At 36.9% G+C, this 16,867-nt stretch overlaps 1 protein-coding gene across 3 annotated transcripts in view; it reads left to right on the top strand.

The window, feature by feature from the left end:
* The first annotated feature begins 13,267 nt into the window (after positions 1-13,267).
* CDC20B (cell division cycle 20B) overlaps positions 13,268-16,867 on the top strand; it is a 43,105-nt gene continuing 39,505 nt past the window's right edge. For 2 of the 3 annotated variants that reach the window (XM_006912460.1, XM_006912459.1), the window contains exons 1-2: positions 13,268-13,490; positions 13,756-13,818. In XM_006912460.1, the coding sequence (XP_006912522.1) occupies positions 13,428-13,490; positions 13,756-13,818 (126 nt within the window). In that variant the 5' untranslated portion in view covers positions 13,268-13,427. The remainder of the gene's footprint in view (positions 13,491-13,755; positions 13,819-16,867) is intronic. The other variant, XM_006912461.1, reaches the window with a different exon arrangement.

The following is a 16,867-nucleotide window of genomic DNA, read 5'->3' as shown; positions in this document are numbered from 1 at the left end:
GAACATTTTATTTTTTTTGTGTGTGTTAGGACAACAGATAGAAACAAAGATCTAAGTCAAAGAAAAATCTGAGAAGGTATATTTTGGATTTAAGACAACTTTTGTGTCAAGACAAGCATATTGTGCTGAATGAAGTTTATATGGTCAACAAATGAAGAAATTGTGGATGCCTATATTATTGATAAGTTCACTTAGATAGATGTCATCAATACAGAAGAGTTTAAATGTAAAGTTGGACAAAGTAAGCTTATTCCTATACATGCAAAATGAAACCAAGAATTGAGGCCATTGATTTTCTGGATGTTTTCAGAAAAAGCAATTTTTGACTTGCAGAATTTCAGTGGTCCATCTTACTCTCTATACAAAGAAAACATCTAAGGTATTTTGTAATGAATTTTAATTTATTTACTCTAATTTTATCTTTTAAATAAAAACATTACTGTAATCCAGGGAATCTTCTCCTAATAAAATGTTTTATGAGTGGAAACAGGTGAAGTTGAGGAAATAACTTTAAAAAGTAGGGTTCATTAGGAGAGGTGACGCCAAGCTAAGGAAGCTCTCCTGTTCTGCCCAAATATTTCTCCCCCCAAATCTTTTCATTCGCATGGATGCATGGTTTGACTTTCCTCTGATTAAAGGCTAATTTGGGTTAATAAGTAGTCTTATTAAAAATATGATTTTTCCCCATTATAACAGTAGTATGTGTTTAATGATACAGTTTTAGAAAATAGGAAACATAATAAGAAATCACCTTTAGTTTCACCTTTTAAATATAATCATTGTTCACATTTTGGTGAAGTACATTCCAGTTTTTTATAACCATTTTTTTCTTCAGAGTTGTGATCATCCAGTCCATAATATTTTGACTTCTTTGTTCCATGTATTTATCAAAAGCTTTCTGCCCACCCCAGCCCCCACGAATAAGCAGCTTCTTTAACTTTCTCTGGGAGAAACATGGGACTGTTTGGCATTCGTGATTTAGTGTGATTTTGTTACGCTGGGTTGTTTTCCCCACCGCCTTCCTATCCAAGGTCATACGTATTTATTTATTTGACAGGCACACTGAAAGTCTTCTATGTGCCTAAAGACAAGGAAGGTAGATTACCTATTAATTGAGGGTTTTTAAGTCAGAGCAGTGGTTACCTAGGGTGAGGGGGATTGACTTGGGAAAGAATGAGGCAAACTTCTGGGGTGGTGGAAATGTTGTCTTTATCTGGATGATGGTTACACAGGTGTATTCATACGAAAAAAGTCATCAAGCTACACACTTAAGATTAGTGCACTTTGTGTGTTATGTGTCAGTAGAAAAGTAAAAGTTTTTCCCCATAGGACTGGCCCTCTGCCAAAGGTAGGAGAGGTGTAGGAAAGTTCTGCTTGTTCCTTTCTCTGCTGTACTGCATTGCTCTGTTAACAGAACCCAGGACTCAGACTTGTATTATTAATATCATGGTTCTGCTACATTATAGGTTAAAAAGGCTTTTGTGGGTTAATTTCAGAAATAAATGCTGTTTAAAATTAGTTCTGTAAAGAAAGGCAATTGACTTACAAAAGAACATCAGAAGTGCAATTCAGTAAACATTTATGGAACACCTCTGCAGTGTAAAGAATGGTGCAATGTGCTGAGACAATCCTATTGCCAGGAGCTTGATCTTCCCCAGGTTGGGTCTTTCTCATGTTACTATTGATTCAAGTCTTTGATTTTCTAAGTTTAGAAAGAATCAAAATATGATGTCTTACAAAAAGATACTCAACATCATTAGGCATCAGAGAAATATAAATCAAAACCACAAGGAGATACTACTTCACATCACTAGGGTGGTTATAATAAAAAAGAGATTAAAAAATGTTGTCAAGGATATGAAGAAACTGGAATCCCCTTATATCCCTGGTGAGAATGTAAAATGGAGTAGCCACTTCGGAAAACAGTTCGTCAGTTTCTTAAAGGTTAAACGTAGACCCACAATCCCACTCTTTGATATCTACCCAAGAGAAATGAAAAGATGTTCACACAAAAACTTTTGTATGAATGTTTATAGCAGCATTATTCATAATAGTCAAAAGGTAGAAATATCTCCAAATATCTATCATCTCATAGATTAAAAAATGTAGTATGTTCATGCAATAGAATATAGTTTAATAATAAAAAAGAAAAAAGTACTGAGGTATGCTACAGTGTGAATAAACTTTGAAAACATTATGCCACATGAAAGAAGCCAGTCACAAAAGACCACATATTGAATGATTCTATTTATATAAAATGTCCAGAACTGGCAAATCCATAGAAACAGAAAATAGATTAGTGGCTGCCTAGGGCTGAGAAAAGAAGAGAATGTGGAGTGACTGCTAAAGGGTAAGGATTTCTTTTGGGGGTGCCCAAAATGTCCTAAAAGTGATGATGGTGATAGTGGCACAATTCCATGAATATACTTTAAAAAATCATTGAATTGTACACTTTAAAAAGGTAAATGTATGCTATGTGAATTATATCTCAATTTAGCTGTTAAAACAACAACCTTCCCCGGCCATCCCGCCAAAAAAAAAAAAAGCAACAAGAAAACCTTAACATAAACGTTTAAGAAAAAAAGTGAGTGGTTAGGAGCTATTCTGGAGCAGACCACTTGGGTTTTAATGCTAGATCAACCATTTATTAGCTGTAGGATCAGGCATATTATTTAACCTCTCCATGCCTCCGTTCCCTGTCTGGAGAATGGCATGGCCTACTTCACTCATAAGCGAATGTCCATAGATTTTTTGCATAAACTGAACGCATTAACTGGGTCAAGTATAGTGCTCATGTTAGAGCTCAATATATGTTAGCTATTATTCGTAGAGAGCTCTAACATTTTAAAAGTACTCTTATATACATTTTCTCACTTGATAGCACAAGTACTGGGGAAATTTAGATTCCTTTGGCCTCAGTAAAATTTTGAGCAGTTTGTTTTTGGCTCTGAAACTCCCCTGATGTCTGTTGCTCTCTCTGACACTTCACAGTGCCCAAGGTTTATCCCTATTTGATTCTTGCTCTTACCTAACTTCTGCTAACATGTCAATAAATAGCACTTAATAACATGACCCAGCCAAGGAAATTTCCATGTTAAACAAGAAATCAAAAGCCAAAAGCGTTTGTAGAATTCGAAGGAATGGCAGGCAGCTCTCCAATCATATCATTACGTACAATTACATAACCTTATGGAGGCAGCCTGATGTGCCCACTCCACAGTTGGGGGCTGATTTTTTATTACTGTATAGCATGTATAATTTTCCTTTTCTAAACTTAGATTAAGAGTCCTAAAGATGTAAGAATCTTCTCATATATACACTTTATACTTTCCCTCAGGTTTGTTAGGCCTCTTAGGCTAATAAACCAATTCTAAAATTTGCTTTAATTGTGAGAATTTTATTACAAAATGAAGCATTTTTTTTTCTTGTTACAAAATCAATGACTGCAAGCAAAAGGGTAACATAAAAAAAAATCATATTCCTCCCACTTTGATAGGAACTTCCATTTTTGTGTGTCTATATATACAAATATATACTTAAAAGAATAGGAATCATACCCCATTGTGCACTCATTTTTTCTCCTTAACAGTATTTATGATTCTTTTATGATTTTTATTTCTTAAATGTTTTATTGACTTCATTTCATTATATAGATGTAGAATAATTTGTTTAACCAATACCCTGGATATTTAACAAATTTTCACAGGATCATAAACATTTCTATAATTATTTCAGAAGTGAACAAAGTGCTAGGAAATTAAGGGAAGTAAGACATTTTCTCCCAAATCCAGCCTTTTGGGCCTTTAAAAGGTTGTATAGTTTTGAGATCTATAATCTAAGATAAATATTGAAACCTGAGGATTCAGAGGACAGTAAACAAAGTATTGAGAAATAGGAGTTGAAATTATTTAAACTTAAGAAGCGAAAACTTAGAGATGACTATATTTACATTAAAAAAAAGTCTTATAACATCTTGTATTTTCATTATGTCACTCTCACAGTCTGTCAGCCATTAGAATTATTATTGTGTATATCTCCTTTTCAATTCTAGTTTGAGAGCTCTCAGAGGGCAGAAATAATCTCTCGTCTCTCTCCAATTACCCTATAGTGTGTGCTGTTTGAGAGTAAATATCCATTGACCAAGAGTTGAACATAATTATGACATCTCAAAGGAAGAAAGATCAGTGAGAATTTAGTCCTGCCTGCAGTCACTGTGCTAATTATCATAAACTTCTAGAGGAATATTCAACCATGTGACTTTAAGTATTGCTAGTTTGCTGTTGTGTTTCCTATCCCGAGAAGAAGGGTTTAAGAGCTTTTCCTCACAGCCTTACTCTAGTAAATCAGGTCCTTGTGTATAATATTACTGAAATGTAAACATAATTGTGTTGAAATTATGACCCACTTGCTCACTTGAACTGTATGAAATGTTTACTAAATGCTTCTGTATTTACACAGGTATGTTTGCTTACTGGATAAGCATGGTTGGAAGTGTTTCATTTGAGTGTGATGATCTGACAGTCTTGAGGCAAATTTTCCCTGACAGTGATATGATGCAAGTAGTCTGGGCATTTTTTGGACTAAATATCTAGGCCATACAGCTGTGAAATCTCTTAAGAAAAATTAAAAACGGTAGCACCTGTGGAACACAGCAAATGCATATATTCAAATTATGCTGTCTCAAACTTTGATTGTTGTAAAATTTTACTACCTTCCTTAGTCGTAAGGTAACTGTAAACTTTTAGATTGTTTGAATCACAACTTCCTACATTTGATGATAAAGTAATTTAAATGGTTTGTGCCTTGCTAAATTAGATACGATTCTGGTGAGAGCTGTTTGGTGTTTGTTAACAGGAAAAGTGAACACAGCTAATCACTAAGTTAGTGAACACATCTAATCACGTTCCCTTGTTCACAGTGCCACCTTCAGGATGGAAGCTAGGTCATAACAAAGACAATGTTTGTTTTAGCTCAATTATCATGAGATAGAATAAAAAATGGAATGAAACAATTACTTTTAGTTCTTAAAATAGTACCCAATGCATAGATATTTGGTTAAGGAAGCCAGAATAGGTCAGATTGAACAACCTGAGAGAGGAGAAGGGGGAAAGCTACTAGAACTTTCTAGGGCTGCATTGTCTAATATGGTAGTTGTTAACCATATTTGCCTGTTGAGTGCTATAATGCAGATAGTACGAATTGATATGTGTTATAATTGTAGAATACACAAAGGATTTTGAAGACAATACAAAAAAATTGTAAAATATCTCAGTAATATATTTTCAATGGGTTATATGTAGAAATGATATTTTGTATATATTAGCTTGAATAAAATATATTTAAATTAATTTCACCTATTTATTTTTACATTTCCTCATATGGCTACTAGAGAGTTTACAATTATATATGTGGCTTGCATTATATTTCTATTGGGCAGTGCTGCTCTAGGGCATACAAATTATAGTGACAGTAGCACCGATAATAATGATGGATTTACTGAGCACATACCATGTGCCTGACACTGTACTAAGTGCTGATAAGAAAACTTTAAGGTAAATTTCCATGAGCACTCACATTTTTACCTAGAAATTGAAGCTGAGAGGTTAAATACTTGCCCAAGATATCACAGCTGGTAATATAAGGGAGTATTTGAACCAACTCTGACTTCAGAGCCCACTTTGTTAATATCTACACCCTATTACCTCCACAAATAACCTTTACTTGAAGTCACAGAAATCAGAGCAATGTAGAGAAGGTAGATAATTTAATTCAAACTTTCAGTTCTATAGTTGGGAAAAATGAAGCCAAGAGAAGATAAGTGAGCCTAAGATCTCCTGTAGTCAAGTCACATAAGGTTTACCACCTTACTTGGGAAGGGGGAAATCATGATAAGTCCTAAGTAGGAAAAGAAGAAGGTGCCATGAGAGCAAATAATTGGGAGATGGGATATGGCCTTAAAAGTCAAGAAAAGAAGTAATATTTTAATCGAGGTCAAGAATAAGGGCAGAAATTAACTAAGTCAAAGAAGGGGGGCAATAGGAGGAATAAAATATACATAGATCCCAAGGCAAAAGGAGGGTGGCTTCTTCAAGGAAAGGGAAGGCCATTGTAAATAGAATGCAGGGACGCATGTGGATCCAGGTAAGGCCGAAGAGAAAGGCAGGGGCCAGATCAATCACACAGGGAATTTTAGGCCTTGTGAAGATTCTAGTCAATGACTTGGCCAAATTCACACAGCAAGTAAATGAAAAAGTTAAGATTCCAAACCCAGATCTTCTGGCTCCAAAGCCTGTGGTCCTTTCACAACTCTATATTACAAAGGAGCAAAAGGGCAAGAAGGCACATATTTCGTGTCATTCTGAGTTTAAAAAAAGATAATAAAATTCAATAAAAAATAAAATTTATTAGGAGCAGAAACTCTAACATTTATTTGGAAGACACTCCTCTACGGGTCTCTCATGTTCCTGCACATATTCCTGAATACACTAAGGGTGCAAGGGCTGGCCGACTCTATATAGACTATTTCTCAGAATTGATTTGCAATAAGCAGTCTATATGTTTGAGGTAACCTTTCCATGCATGACAAAGAGCAGTCTTTCCTCTGCTTACTATAAAAGCAGTGAATTCACCAAACTAAGGGTTCCTCTCCTCTAATGAAACCCACTGTGGGGTCAGGCATCTGTTTGGCCCTCCACTGCACCTCTGTGGAATTTGAGGGCAAGACAAATTGATGTAAACCTGATGCTCATACTGCTTGCTGTGTTGTGAATAATAAAGCCCTTTGTCTCTGACCCAGGCATTTCATGTCAGCATCCATGAAACAGTAATAGGCTAACTTATTAAATTATAAGTAGGATAAAATAAAATCTCAGATCAAAAGTTTATATCTAAATTGTCAGTAGCCCATGGAAAACTTGGAAAAAAGAAGATACTGCAGCAAGCAATCATAAAATAACTAAGAAGAGACAAACGTGGATTTTTAAATTAGTTAACTTTTTGCATGGGTTTATGTAAACTGTCCCTCCAACCTTTCCCCCACTGACTTTATAAAAAGAAGCCCTGGTTTTAGGGCTTAAGGCTCCCAATTGCCCCTTGGTGGTACTCTGCTTGTTTGCATGTTAAGCTCTATAGAAAGCTAACTTCTCATGTGTTGGTGGGAACTGTTCCCGTGGGTGTTTGTGTTGCCATGATCAAACATGGTGTAAGGATGACTAAGAAAGGCAGTTTCCCAGCCTGGTAGTACCATGCCGAGGTCACCTTTGCTGGTAATTTGTGAACTATATGATACAGTGGTGGAAAGAATGTTAGAGGTCCCTCAATCTAGAAGTTAAAATCTCATCATTGTATACCTAATCAGACTTTTGGGAGAGGAGTGTAGTAACTTGGTCAAAATCACAGTGCAAGTTAATAGCAGAACAAGAGCGTCTGCTGTGGAGTAGAACTCCACTGTTCTTTTCACCACTCCTGTTCTATTCTGCATCTCCAGCACTATTCTCAAATCATAGCAAGTGTGCTACTGACTTACCAAGCTCAAATCTGGTGGATAAATCAGTATTCAATTCATTTCTTTCTCAGACTTAAGCTTAAGTCATAAATCAAAAGGTTGCTTGGCGAGCACAGAATTGGAACACATTTAAATGTGTATTCTCTAGTGACATAACCGTAAAACTAGAGTAGAGCCATATGGATCTCTCTGGTTTTAGTGTACTTTTAGTTAGAGTACTGGGTTGGAAGTTAGTATTCATTCATTCTTATAAGGTTTATTGACCACCTACTATGTGTAGGCTTTGCACCTGAGGATACTGTCCTCTGGATGCGTGCTTCAGAGAACCTTTTTAAAAATTAGCCATGTAGTTATCATTACTTCACCTCAAAAGAAAGGACTTGTACTTTTAGGGATTTTATATTATCCTCTTGATTCTCATCATAAATCTGTACAGTAGATAGTAATTATCACATTTTACAGATTAGGAACCTGAGATTTAAAGGGGTGAAATAATATGTTTCAAGTTACACAAATGGCAGGCCTAGGAAAACCCAGATCTACCTTACTCCAAGCACCTATGCTTTCCATTACACCTATTAACTTACAATTTTCTTAAAATTGGATTTATCACATTCTGGGCATAGTCATATTAAGGTCTTCCTTTTGCAACTCTATAATCCCAGTTCCACGATTTGGGAAAGGTCCCAATCTCATCTACAAATCAATTCAAGCAGATGTTTACTGAATACCAGTGATATATCAAGCTTACTATGTGCAAAGCACTGAGCCATTCTTTGAAGAGAACACAAAAATGAAAAAGACAAGATCCGTGTATTCTTGGAGCTTACAATATACTCACGCACATATAAAATCTGGAATTAAGCAGACCAGAGTTACAAACAAAATGCTATGGGAACATAGAGAAGAGAGAAAAATTCCAACTAGGGAGATTTGAGAAGGCTTTTTGGAAAAGGGAACTAAAATTTCAAGAGTAAGATTGCTGGAAGGTAGGGAAAAAGAACTCAGAAGTGAGGCAGCCTCAGCAAAGTCTTAAAGGCAGGAGAATGCTGGGCATCAGCTACATCATAGGAAACAGGAGATACTGGTGGTGGTGTGTGAGATGATGCAAGAAAGGTAGAAGTCAAATTTTAGAGGGCTTGTATGTGAGCTAAAGAATTTGGAACTTAATTCATTTTGTAAGGAAGATCCCTCCAGGGATTTTGGGCATGTGAGAAATATTATCAGCTCAATAACAGTAATAATAATGTGTATTGCCTTTTATAGCTTTATCACTATATCTCTACCACTTTACATGGTGCATGGCACTTGCCGTGTGCAAATAAACATGTATGTAAAATAAATGTATTGGAGGAGAATAGATTAGGGGTTGAATTATCAGTTAGATTACTGTAATCATTCAAGAAGAGGGAAGATATAACCAACACTGTAGAGGTAAAAATGACTGTCTCTGAAAGCTGGGTTTGGGCACATGGGAAGAGTTAAAGATGGTGACTTTGATTCTGTTCCACCAGGAAGACGGTGATATTGGGAACAGGGTGCATACAGGAAGAAGAGTTGGTTTGGGGAGAATGGGAGTAAGGTAAAATTCTCAATTCTGTTTTAGATTATGTTGTGTCTGAAGTGCTGGTAGGATATCTAGTAAAAAGTTTTACAAGTCTAGAGCATTCATGAGCTCTCTTTTCTTTGATGCTGTACCATTTTCATATGCCTGACTTCATCCATTATTTTATACAGATTTGTACTAATTTCAGTTTGATGTTTTTCTTACGTTCCCTAAAATTGTGGGGAAGTACCTTATTTAGTACCCTGCACAAGAGCTACCCCTAGGAGAAAGAGATGGGAAAAATGCATTAAAGAAAAGTGGTTGGGGATGAAGTGATCTGATTTTCATGCTTTACCATCCATCTTCATCAACTGTGGGTATGGATCGAGAAATACATTTTAAAGGACTCTCTACTTAGAAATGAAGCAGTAACAAAAATATGTGTATATATTTAAACTATTTATAATTGAAAATAAGCCATGTAATCATAGGTGACGTGGTGCTTTATTGATTATGCTTCTGATTTAGGCTTTTACATTGCTAGAATCTTTTCAAAGTAAGTTTGGATAGTCCCACTGCTAGTCTGAATGATATGTATTCTGGCAAGCAGACACGCTCAGAGAATTTATTAGACCAGGACACGATGGTTCCTTGTCTTTTCTTTTCCCTTCACCACAGAGTATACATCCTGAACTCTTTCCTTCACCCAGTCCTCCCCCGAGCCCAACCTAGGCTGTATTAATCCCCGCTGGCTTGGTGCTTTCCTCCAACCCCCCACCTGGCGGGGGCACGTGCCCCAGGGACGGTTGAAAACACCAACGGTCTCTTTTGTCCGGTAGGCGCGCGCGCAGGGCGGCTTGGGTTGTCGCGCCAGACCTGAGGGCGCGAGCCGGGGCGGGCTGGCGCGGGAGTGGCGCGGCGCGGGCCAGGGCAGCGGGCGCGGGACCAGCCTGGGGTCCAGAGAGAGCAGCCGCGGCCCGAGGGGCGCGCTAACCGACTATTGGAATTGGGGATGGGGAGCTCTCCGCTTTTCATTTCTGGTAAAGCAATTGACTACAGTGAAGTAGAAAAAGCAAGTTGCAAAACGATAAGTATTGTAAGATCCCATTTATGTAGAATGATTCACAGCGCCAAACTATGTGTACATAGTTTACAAATACATTGGAAAAGGGCTGACGAAGCTCTGGGGGAAAGGAGTAGGTTGGGAGAACGGATGGAGAGGGCTTACTTTGTACACTGTTGTACATCGTATATTTCTGAGATATTTAACATTATTATTATTTAGAACGTAATAATGTAATTGAAAAAAATCTGCATTTGAGAAGTTTGAGTATCCTCTTGCTTCTCATCGGTAGGAACCTGCTAAGACTCTCAGAGCATCTACAAAAGACAAGTAAAACTTTTTCACATTTGCCCTTCTCTCTCCCTCACAGCTCCACCTCTGCTCTCCCTCACCTTCTTACTCAAAATCCTTTAAACTGACCTTTGTAGAGGAGTCTTCTTCACAGTCCTTATTATGTTACAAACCTATCTGCAAAATCCACTTTCAAAGAGGAAATATTTTGAAGGAAGGTAAATTATTCGCAGGCACCTGAACATTTGAATTTGACATTATTCCTAAATGGTATTTGGTAAAAATTAAGATAAAATATTTACTGTATGTTTCTATTTTCTCCTAAACAGTTATACCATAGTGTTTCTTTTATCTGACCATATAATGTTAAATATTTTCATTTTTAAGTTTTATCTGACCATATAATGTTAAATATTTTCATTTTTAAGTTTGACTTAGAAAAGAGTTACAAAAATGTCACAAAGAATTGTATTATATCCTTCACCCAGCTTCCCCCAATGTTAACATTTTACTATAACCACAGTACAATGATCATAACTAGGAAATTAGCATTACTACTACCCTATTTACTAATCTACAGATATTATTCAAATTTCTACTATTATCCAACAAATGTCCTTTATTTTTTTTCTGGTTGAGGATTCAGTCCAGGATATCACAATGCATTTAATTGTCATGTTTACTTAGTTTCTTCTGATCTCTGACAGTTTCTGAGTCTTTCTTTTTTCTTGACTGACCAGTTACTTTTTGAATGTCCTTCAGTTTGGGTTTGTTTAGTATTTTCTCAATATTCAGGTTATGTATTTTTGACAAAAATACCACAAAAATGATGTACCATTCTCAGTGCATAATATCAGGGGACACATGATGTCAATGTGTCATTCATGGTAATGGTTATTTGATTACTTGATTAAGGTGTCTGCCAGTTTTGTCCAATGAATGTTGTGATTGTATTTAAAGGAGGCAAATATCCTCATCATATGCACACTAATTTTAGCATTCATGATTCTTGACCGCAACAGTCAAGTATCAAAGAGTGATTTTTCTGTTTCCATCACTTTGATGTTAAATTTCAATCTGAATATTTAAATACATGACATTTTAAGATATTTGACTAATTCTTTTCTACTTTATATTAGAGAAAAAAGGCATTTGGAGGTTGTGTGATATATGCTGTGTAATTAGTGGCTAAAATGGAACTTATAGATGGATTATAGATGAATTCTAAGTCAGTAGTAATTCATTATTCTTAGCACTTGTAAAATTGGATTCTAAAATCTCATTTTATATGAATTTGTGAACTCATTAATTGAATTGGTTTTTATAACTCCATTCTTGTAAATGGGCAAATGTAAAATGGTATTTAAAAATAGAACAAAGAAAAAAATCTTTAATATTATTCCAGCGTATTGCTATTTTTAGTTGGCATTTGCAAGACTGATCCTTTAAATTAACAATACATCTGACTCTCATCCAATGATATTTCACTTTATTTAGCCTCCATGTTTGCTGAAAGGATTTACTGGAAGTTGGAATGAGTACTCTTTGAATGCATTGCAAGGAAGTAGAATTCTTGTGGGTGAAACTTAGAGATCTTTTAATCCATGAGTTATTTGACTATCACGAATTTTGATAAATCTCGTTTGAAGATTAAGTCACCCTGTGCAGCATTTACCCTAACTTCTATCATTGTAGATGGAAAACTGGTTAAGATTGGGTCTTAACCTTGATGTCAATTTTATTTGCTTTCAATATGAAGGCAGAGAAAGTTTAGATTTTTAAAAAAACACTGATTCAAGTATCTGATGTCTATGAACCTTTTCCCCAGAAAAATGCACAGACTCATAGGTTGTATTAGAGCAGAAGCAGTACAAAGTCAAATGGAGGGGGAGGAGGGAAGGAAGTGATGAGGAGGGAAAAGCTGGCGGCCAGACTGCCAGAGGTTTCGCAGACAGTTTCCCTTCCTGCCATATGGCACTCCTCGCCTCTCTCGGCAGTTCAGATGGGGCGGGTAAAGCTGCACAGCCCATCCGGCTCCTTGTCATCTCCTTCCAACCCCCTCCCTCAACACTCAATATCATCATCATCTTTATCACTTAGCCCCCAGTCTGTTTAGCTTTCTTGCTGGCTCTTCAGTCCTTATGAGGCCCTCTCTGTCACTGGCTCTCACCGACTCGTTGATCTCTTTCTCCAACCTATTGTTTGGGAAGATAGCTCAAAAGCTCAAGTGAGAGAATCTGACTACTTCCAAATGGCTAGAGCAGAAAAGAAGTTATTGAATACGCTAATCCTCCCCCTTCTCATCAGCACAGAAATTTTGCCACGTTTTCCTGCTTGTTTGAAGATGGAGGAAGAGCTGATGAACATTTGGGGGGAACACGTCTAAAATCAATAGCTTACACAAACGGTGATCATTACCTATGGAGAGAAGGCTGACAAGTTACTGCGCCTCTCTTACCCCTCAAAGGCAGGATGGGGTTGGACAAAGAGAAGGGGGAACCAAGGAAAAGGGCTCTGGATCCGTTAAACGAAACGTTTTTGTTTTTGAACATGTACAGAATATGAACTTCCAGAACCCGCGTCATCGCCCGCCAACGCCTTCGTCCCCAGCGGCTGTGACAGAACCTCGGCGCCTGGCCCAGCTCTGGCCCGCCAGCGTTCGCGGCAAAGCTTGGCGCTCGGGTGCGCGCCTCCGCCGAGAAAGGGCAGGCGGCGGCGGGGCGGGGCCGCCAGCTGGGGGAATCCCTGCCGGGCTCTGACGTCACGGAAGCGCTGGCCAATGAGGAGCCGGACAGGGGGATTCCCGCTCTGACTGCCGCTTCGCCGGCTTTTTAAATGGTACCCTGGGGAATGCACTCTGTGAGCGGTGGGAGGAGTAGGGGGAAATGGAGGTTGGGGGTGAAATATGATGGTCCTGGGGGACGAGACTCTATAGTTGGGCGTCAAGACTGGCTTAGGCCTGCGGGTTAACCCAGACGCGGTCGAGGAGGGCCAAATTCCAGGTAGGGCAAAGTCCTCCGGAGATGGAGTGGAAACTGGAGCGCACTGCCCCTCGGAAGGTACGGACTGAAGAAGAGATGATGTGGGTGAGTAAGGCCCTTTTGATTATTAGTTCCAACTTCTTACAGGGGCTTCTTATCGAAGGCACCGTTTGTAATACCTGTTTAGGACCAAAAGGTAGCACAAAACTCTAAATCCTGATCTTAATTTTGAGTTGTGTAATTTATTTATATTCCGAAGGTTACTTAAAAATGAATGTGGTTTGACGAGCTGAGGATCTAGAGACATTCCACACCTAATAAGATTTTCCTAAATAGTTTCTCTCTCCATATGTTATCTATATTTTCAAAGGAGAATGTGATGCAGATGCTTTCCAAAGGCATGAAGCAGAAGAGAAGTCAAGGTTCTCCCAAGGTGAGTGTCCAGTGCTTGCTCTAGGTCTCTGTCTTAAATATGACCTTGAACAAACTGATTCTTGCTAAAGAGGATAGTTGTTGGCAGTATGGGCTGGTATGAAAATATGAAAAATTTAAAAATCAATCTCATATTTTCACGAATTATATACCTAAAATAATTCTGTAAGAAACCGAAGATCCCTAACAAATAATGGTAATCATTTGTACTTGAATGGTATTTTCTAGTGTTTGCCTCAATAGCAAAGAATGAAACTTGGATGTGTCAGGTAGGCAGTACATTGCTAGCTGGCTGTTATAATTTCAACAGTGGCTAGTTGTGCTCCCCTCTGTTGCATTCATAAAATTGCCACCCAAAAGAAATGGGAATAGTGCCATCTTGTGGACAATGAGAAGCGACATAATCCACGGCCTTTATTTTGGTTAGTAGGGTAGTTATCTAAAAGTTGATCCAATGTATACTTTTTCTCCTTGAAAGTCAGAACCCAAAGGTTTTAGCCTCCCTTGTAATCAGTGTAAAGATAAAGCAAATCCAGGTGATTTTTTTTCTTATTTTTTCCCACATAAACAATCCTTAAATACTTTAAATCTCTCATCATTGTTCACCTTGCTTCTCTCTGGCTAGTAGTTCACATTTCTTTAATCTTTACTCACATATTCTAATTTCAAACCTACCATTTTTAAATAGATTTTTCCATTCCTTAAATTTTTCTATATTTAAGTAGCAACACAATAGATTGAACACATAACTGCACTTTCAGAATGCAGTAACTAATAAAATCTCCTTAATAGTGGGAGTAAACAATATTTAAGTCCTTAAAATCTCCAAATACTTTAATATTTATTTTTCCTTCCATACATAGCTGAAGATTTGTTTTATGTATAACCATGACTCCTAGGTATTTACTGCCTAAAACAGACAACTGGTCTTTTGGTCAGTTAATAAGAGTATAACTTTGTTCATTTACTTGTGCTGCAATAACCTATTTTCATATCTAAGCTTTAAATTTGGAAAACCTAAATGTAAGTATTCTGAAAGCGTTTCTTTTTAAGTTTTTGACCAAAGAAAAAAATAGTTTTATTTCTTATAATAGTTTTATAAGAACAAGTTTTATTTATAAGTTTTCTTTAACGTGATTATTAAGATTAAAGTTCTACCACTGTGTTTCATGTTACAAATTTAGCCTCAGTGACTTCAGCTGACATGAGGAGCAGCAGTGACCTGAATCAAGTAGGCAGTGTATTGTTAGCTGGCTGCTTTGGGTCAATTCAGCAGCCACAACTACCCTGCCACTTGCTTCTGGATAAATTCTTCTTGTTAATGAAGTGCATTGGTTACCTGTATGTGATGGGTTGGCAGTGTATTGTTAGCTGGTTGAATATATGAATGGCATCAGCTAACATGCAACTGCTATCTTATTGCATATACAATGAACATCAGAGTATAATTCAATCTGTAAGTAAAATATTTGCGTTTGTGTGTACTTTTAGCTATGAACCAGGGTACTCTTTATTATAACACTTATTATTGCTACTGTTACTCATGTATGAAACAGACAGTTTTCTAATGGTCAAGAAACTACTATAATTATTTAAACAATTTCTAGGCAATATTTTAGAGTCTCAAATAATTGCATACAGTATCAAAGTACTTGTGAAATTATACATTTATTTGTTAATATAAAATTTAAGATATAATGATGATCTGGACGGAAAGCCTAAAACTTTTCCTCAAATTTTCAACTGAGTTATTAGTTTTCTTTCTGGATGGTTTCTTAATATGACATTAGAGTAGGTTTCTATAATGATGTGTGCCTGCTGAAGGGAGACTTGAGGTAACTTTGCAGATGAGTTAGCCGACTAAGACATTTTCACTTGAAATATCAAAGTTATTTTGGGGTGGGGAATGAGATTGAATTTTTTGGAGGTTTTACCTTAAGTTTTACTTCATTTTCTGTAAAGTCACAGACTTATAAAGTATTTGGAAGAGAGCATGAGATTTAGCTTATGAAGTAGGAAGAACTGATCATACAATATGATTTTAAATGTATTCTCATTCCCTTGGAGGCCAGCTTGACTCATGGAGCAGTGTCAGCTATGTGCTGGGTTCCAGACATATAGTGTGGACATTTGCAACAAGTTCATGGAACAGACTTTGGTCATTTAGTGAATTAGTTACACCCTAAATGAGAAGTGAGAAATATGTCACTCTGTACTGTATTGGATTATAAATTGTTGGTAAAATAATTTTTATTCTTACCTTATTTAAATATTTCTAGAACCATGGGTTAGATACCTATAATTTGATTCTTATGCATTTTGCTATTCTAAAGTTTCATCCTCTTTTTGTTGTTATTCAATATCATTCTGTTTGCAGGATATTTGTGTTTAAGTATCCCTTTCATGTACATATTTTTTCATCTTTATTTTTAAAGGTTAAATTTCAACATGTTATTTTCTATAGAAAGTCACTGACCGGTTGATAAAAATAAAACCTACTAAATTTAGAAGGCTTGGCCTTTGTGTTTTAGTATTTTTTTCATTTTTAATTAAGTTTACTGGGGTAACATTGGTTAATACAATTATATCATTTTCAAGTATATGTTATCATTTGACATCTGTATATTCTATTGTGTTTACTGTGTTTTAATTTTTATAAAGAGCAAGATATAAAATGCCAACATTTATACTCAATAAACAGCACATTTAAAGCTGTCCTTCAGTTCTATATTATTGAATGGAATGAAATAAAGATAAATTAAGGAGATCAACGGGGTAAGGAGAAAAATGAATATATAAATTAAAAAAATTTCCATAGGTGTGAGATGGAAAGAGAGGGAGCCACACTTGAACCTCAAAGGAAAAGAAGAGGGAAAGGGGGTTGAAAAAGAGGAGGAGGGAGGCCCTGCTGGTTGGGAAGTATTTTCTCTCACATGTTTTCTCTTGGGCCAACTATTGTGCTGTCCACTGATGCTAGGGATGTCACTGCTTCTCATCACTGCCCTCTGGAGGGCTTCCTAATTCCTTTCTGCTCTCCCCACCCACCCCGC

The sequence above is a fragment of the Pteropus alecto genome, unplaced genomic scaffold, assembly GCF_000325575.1.
Source record: "Pteropus alecto unplaced genomic scaffold, ASM32557v1 scaffold73, whole genome shotgun sequence".
NCBI lineage: Eukaryota > Metazoa > Chordata > Mammalia > Chiroptera > Pteropodidae > Pteropus > Pteropus alecto.
Note: the sequence above shows the minus strand (reverse complement) of the source record. Positions and strands in the feature narration are given on the sequence as shown.